The 6,000-nt window shown below is 45.8% G+C and overlaps 1 protein-coding gene across 2 annotated transcripts in view; it reads left to right on the top strand.

The window, feature by feature from the left end:
- The first annotated feature begins 1,156 nt into the window (after positions 1 to 1,156).
- The window catches only part of CLIC5 (chloride intracellular channel 5), a 161,914-nt gene continuing 157,070 nt past the window's right edge, over positions 1,157 to 6,000 (top strand). The window contains exons 1-3 of one of the 2 annotated variants that reach the window (XM_068960693.1): positions 1,157 to 1,509; positions 1,545 to 1,557; positions 1,595 to 1,774. In XM_068960693.1, the coding sequence (XP_068816794.1) occupies positions 1,157 to 1,509; positions 1,545 to 1,557; positions 1,595 to 1,774 (546 nt within the window). Of the gene's footprint in view, positions 1,775 to 6,000 lie in introns of both variants that reach the window. The other variant, XM_068960692.1, reaches the window with a different exon arrangement.

The raw sequence follows: 6,000 nt of genomic DNA, 5'->3' as shown, positions 1-6,000 counted from the left end.
TAGATTTCTAGAAATCCTGCTCTAGTTCACTCCAGAAGATTCTTGAACTCAGCACTGGAGGCAAGGGTACAATGAAGTTTTGTCAATAAGATGCTCATCAGGTGCTTTGAAACCTGTCAACCAGGCAGGTTACTTCTCAAATTTCACATGATTTCTAGACATTAAAAGTCCCTTTACAATCCACCTGGGTTATTATTTGAAGTTGTGCTGAAGGGAGGCAGGAATTAGCAGACTAGAGTACCAGGTTAAAAAACAAAGAGCCCGTGTGTTCGTGGCATCTGTAGATGACATCAACTAGACAGCTTGTGCATACAGTTCTTTGCTTTGGAAGTCCTTTGAGGATAGAGAGAGTATCTTCTAACTCAAGCGTTTGGTGCTCCACTAGTATCCTGTACCTAGAAGGGTTGTTGTGAAGGTGTGTTGACTGTGACGATCACATGCAAGTTGAAGAGAGAAAAAATAAAACCCAAGCCATAAATCTTTGAGTGCCTTAGCTTGGGTGATCTGTACTGATGTGACCATGGAACAGAGCACTTACCTTCTTTTCCTTCTGCCATTGAATCCCCTCATGGTGTTTCCAGATAAGAAACATAAATCGCATGCATTACCTAACTGGAACCTATACAGCTCATTTATCACAGGGCATCAATGCTCAAACAGTTGTTTTGAGTAACAAATTCAGCTCTTCATGGATGAGTTATGATTGCACAGAATTGTTTTCCACTGAACAGCAGGGACTTCTTGAATGTTGTCAGCATTTGGAGATAGTTGGAAGAAGGAGCCCTATTTAATGACAAATGGCTAACTATTCAGAATTTCAGTGTGTACTGGGAAGATAATTCAACCTCTAGTTGATCCAAAGAATCTTGGAGTTGCTGGCAATGAGAAAAACCACAGAGTCTGCTTGAAAATACCCTCAGGCGTGAAGGAGTTAACTGACTGTGTAAGCTTTATCTTCTGTCCAATGGACTTGTGGTTTGCCGACTAAAGTCTCCGGTAAATGATTGCTAGAGACCTATCATTGATAGCTGTGGCTGGTTGCTGTGTTTCAAAAGTCTGTCGATTCCTCTGCGAGGCAGTGCAGCATCCTCCAGCCCTTTCCTCATCTCAGACCTACTCGGGTCTGCTTGCGAAAGGATCTGTCAGATCAATAAACATGAATGACGAAAACTACAGCACCACCATCTACAACAGAGTCCAAACAGAGAGGGTGTATGAGGATTCAGACCCAGCAGAAAACGGAGGTCCCCTTTACGATGACGTCCATGAAGACGCGAAGAGGGAAGACAACTTATATGTCAATGAGCTGCAAAGCCAAGAATATGACTCTGTGGCCGTGTACACTGTTGGGCGTCATGGGAGAGCCTCGGCTTCTTTACAGCCAGAAACAGGAGAATACGTCCTGCCTGATGAAGCATATTCTAAGGCTCAGGACCCCCACCCAGGGGAACCCACAGAGAAGGAGGACATCTCCTTGGAAGAATTGTTCTCACCAACCAAGGACCAGGAGTCTGACCCAGAGGAGCCCCAGGGGTCTGACCCAGAGGAGCCCCAGGGGTCTGACCCAGAGGAGCCCCAGGGGTCTGACCCAGAGGAGCCCCAGGAGAATGGAAGCGAGATGCAGGTAGACCTGCCTTCTCCTTCGAGCTTCACCATCCAGAATAGCAGAGCCTTCTCCACCCGCGAGATCTCCCCTACCAGCGATTCTGCTGACGATGTTTCAGAAGGAAACAAATCGGCTTCCGCAAGCCCCGAGATTAACCTCTTTGTGAAGGTAAGGAATGCCCTGAAACAGGCACACCTGCGCGTGCAGATGGCCTAACTGGTGCTTTGTTTTGCTCTGAAAGACCAGGGAAAGATGCCTGGTGTCACGGTCCTTGGATGTCAGTATCTATTCAAGAGTAGGGCTGATGAAATGAGTCATTCCACGGTTTACCCAGAATGGCTCAAAATTACAAGAATTGGAAAGTACATTTAAAGTGTGTGTCTTGTGATCACTTCTCTGTACCATGGGCAAAGCATTTTTTCAGAGTTCCCTTTTGAGGATACTTCCCTGGTGGTCCAGGGGTTGGGACTCCATCCTTCCACCGCAGGGGGCATGGATTCAATCCCAGGTTGGGGAACTACTACTCTACATGCCGTGGGGCTTGGCCAAAAAATAAATAAAAATTTAAAAAATGGATGCCAGAAAACATCCATGATGAGCAAAAAATCAAAATTAAAAAAAAAAAAGTTCGCTTATGTGTGAGCAGAAATTGTTGCTCAAATCCTTTCCTTTGTGACAGATGTCAAGTACCATTTTCCTGTCTGGTTAAATTTCCTTTATCATTGTGATTTTGTAAACCAAAACTACGGTTTGTGAAAGTCAAGACTACAGTCGGGCACCAGTGTTTCCTCCTGGGTGTTTCTAAGGTCACAGATAGTCCTTCATATATGTGGTCAATAAATGTTACCTCTGTTACTCAGTTTGCCCTTTTGACACCAATATAACTAAAATATCTGATGAGATAAAATGATGTCACTGGTAGTAAGACACTTAGTGTCAGGGTTAATGTTTAACCCTTGGGATATTTAAACAAAGAACTTTGATGATCTTTGTATTAGACTGTAATCTAATAAAGATTGTGGTTATGAATATTATCAAGATATAAAAAGCATTTCAGGGCTCAACAGGTCATCTTTATGGATCAAGATTATTTTTTTCCCACCATCCCCCCACCCAAATTCATACTGACACAGTTCTTTCATGTGAAGACATCATATTCGTAAATCCTACTACTCCTGGCTAACAAAATTGGTTACTCTATGAACCTATGAAAACCCCAGTTTACACTCATTTCTCCCCTTTCTGGTTTCCAATTAACTCCTCTAATGAAATGCACTAATTGTATGGATTGCTAATTTAATATATAATTATTTCCTACTCTGTATTTTTTCCTAGTTGTTTTTGGTGTGTACATCATGTCTCTTTTATTCGACCACAGAGGTCCTTTTTCAAAAGCACCAAGCAGAGTGTTAGATTTGTATTTAACTACCTGGCAAACCTTGCCTGGGATTGTGTTGAGCATTTGGGAGGGACATGGGTCTGTAAACAGAGCCCTTTCTCTCAAGAAATAACAATGTGGTACAGGAGACAGACTTGCAAGTTGTGAATTTTGGTGAAATAGAGAAGTGAGCAAGTAAAGTGCTGTGGGTATCCTGGGAGTGCCCGAGGGTGCGCGAAAGAGTCAAGAGAGGCTCTACGGAGGAGGCAAAGTTCAAACAGGGGCATTCAAGTCACCTTCCAGCCTTTATGTCCACTTACCACTGTGTTAGTTTCAAAAAAGAAAGAAGCAACGTTTCAAAAGTGAGGACTGGGTATATTTTCCTCAAGACCGAGGCATCCATGTAACTCCCTGCAACCATCAGCATCCTGAATCATTGTCGTCCTGATCATTGAAGATGAGCTCTCATTGTCATGATCACCATCATTCCAGGCACATCAGACCATTATTTGTATATTTGGCAAAGTGTTGATTTCATCAGAAATTAGCCTGCCACCGCCATTGAACAAAACAGAAGTAGGAGGAAATAGAAGTACTGGCATCTCCAACTGGTGCCAGCCACAGGAAAAACTATTTGATAGTAAATATGGTTTCTAAGTTCTTAAGATCTGTAGTTCCCTAAGCAAATATTGGATCTAATTAACTCTTAAGTTTGCTAAGGGGTCATACAATATAAAATCAACCTCAGCTCCTATGTGTGAACTCCTTTTAAGAGATGATACTCAGCATCATTCAGTGAGAAGGACAGGCTTAATCTCAGCTTCTCAACCCCCACCGCACCCCCACTGCAGTTCTTTATTCCATGGAAAGTGGAAATGTATAACATGAGGACAGGTGACTGGTCCTGCCCGGGAGTGGAGGGCATGAAGGTGACCAGCTCAAGCTCCATGCTCCTCCCAGCTCCAAGGAGTGGGTGCTAGAACCCCTGCATTTGATGGGGGTCACCATTTTCCTAGAGGGCTTGTTGCTGGGGTTCTGGGGTTGTTCTCCTCCTGGGCTGCTTTGGGCTGGACCACTTGGGCTGCTGATGTTCCATTAATGTTCCAGCTACTGTGAACCCAAAAGGCTTTCCCCCCTCTTTTGACTCCCTGTATGAATTCTTCTTGGACTTCCCAGGTGGCTCAGTGGTAAAGAATACAGCAGACATGGGTTCCATCCCTGTGTCAGAAAGATACCGTGGAGAAGGAAATAGCAGCCCACTCCAGTATTCTTGCCTAGGAAATCCCACAGACAAAGTCTAAGCCTGGTGGGCTACAGTCCATGGGGTCGCAAAGAGTCACTTAGCAACTGAACAGCTTGGGCTGCAGCTATACCTGCACTCATTTGTGTATGTTTCTACCTGTCTGGACAGATCAGAGAAAATGGAATGCAAGTTAATAACTGTGTGTTCAACCAACCTCGTATTGAGGCTCAGCCACTTCCGGGTGTTGATCAATGAATTAAAATATCTCATTTATTTGTTCATTCAACAGATAGTTATTGGACCGGGTTCTGGGTGTACAACAGGGAAGAAAACAAAGTCCAGGCTCCCCTGCAGTTTGCTTCGTAGCAGGAGAGACAACAGATGGGCACATAAAGAAGTAAATATGAAATGTGCCCAGTGGTGATAGTGCCGTAAGGAAACATAGAACAGAATAACGGGTATGTTAATTTCCTGCAGCTGCCCTAACAAACTGCTGGAAACACAGGGGCTCCAAACCACACGGATTTATTCTCCAACATTCTGGAGATCAGAGTCGGGAGTGAGTCTTGGGGGGCTGAAACAAGGAGTCATCAGAGCTGTGTTCCCTTTGGAGATTCCAGGGAGAGTTTGTTCTGCCCTCCCCACCACCCCACCTCCTTCCCCCCCTACCCGCCACCCGCCCTTGCTCCTAGAGAGGGCTTCCCTGGTGGCTCAGTGGTAAAGAATCCTCCTGCAAGGCAGAGATGCAGAAGACGTGGGTTTGACCCATGGGTCCGGAAGATCCCCTGGAGGAGGAAATGGCAACCCACCCCAGTATTCTTGCCTGGAAAATCCCAAGGACAGAAGACCCAGGTAGACTACAGTCCATGGGGTCACAAAGAGTCCAACAAGACTGAGTATCTGAGCACAGCTCAGTACTCTTCTAGGGGCAGTGTTCTCTCGCTCATGGCCCACGTCACATCTCCCTTTCTCCCCAGCTTCCAGCTCCACCTTTATTTTTTTCTTTCCTGGCCAGGCTGTGCAGCATGCAGGTTCTTAGTTCCCTGACCAGAGATGGAACCCTCGCCCCTTGCAATGGAAGCATGGAGTCCCCAGCTTCCCCTTGCCTTGCAATCTGACTCTTCTGGTCTCTCTTATAAGGAAAATTGTTAGTTTGGGCCTGCAGGATAATCCAGGATAATCTCCTCATATGAAGGATCCTTTAATTAATCACTTTTGCTACAGACGTTTCTGGGAATTAGAACAGGGGCGTGTTTGGGAACTGTTGTTCAGCTTCCCACAGTGGGACCGTGAATGATGCTGAGTAAGGGAGGGAGGAGGCAACGTGGCCAGGGTGGGGTAAGTGAGGAAGGAAAAGAGAGGTGGGGGTGGGCACAGGTCACCTAGAGGCCTGATGAGCTATAGAAAGAACTTTCACTTTTACTCTGAGTGATAAGTGCAGGAGAAGGGGAGGGAAGGGGGTTGGCACCAAAGGGTTCTGCAAGGAATATTCTGACTGCCTCTTCAATGATAGACTAGAGCAGAGAAAGAGTAGAGGCAGGGAGGACAGGCTGGAGGCAGTTGGAAAACTAGGCAAGGAAAGATGGTGGATTGGACAATGGTCACCGCAGGACAGGGTTGAGATGGTTGGGAAGAGAGAGCCCAGAGGTTTTGTTGGTGGGTCTGATGTGTAGCATGAAGAAAGGAAGGTGCCAAGGGTGACCCTAGGGGGTTAGACCAGAGCCACTGGGTGAATGGAGATGTTATTTCCATTTCACCTGTGAACTCCTCCTC

The sequence above is a fragment of the Capricornis sumatraensis genome, chromosome 22 (assembly GCF_032405125.1).
Source record: "Capricornis sumatraensis isolate serow.1 chromosome 22, serow.2, whole genome shotgun sequence".
Taxonomy (NCBI): domain Eukaryota; kingdom Metazoa; phylum Chordata; class Mammalia; order Artiodactyla; family Bovidae; genus Capricornis; species Capricornis sumatraensis.
This window is presented reverse-complemented; position numbering and strand designations above follow the sequence as displayed.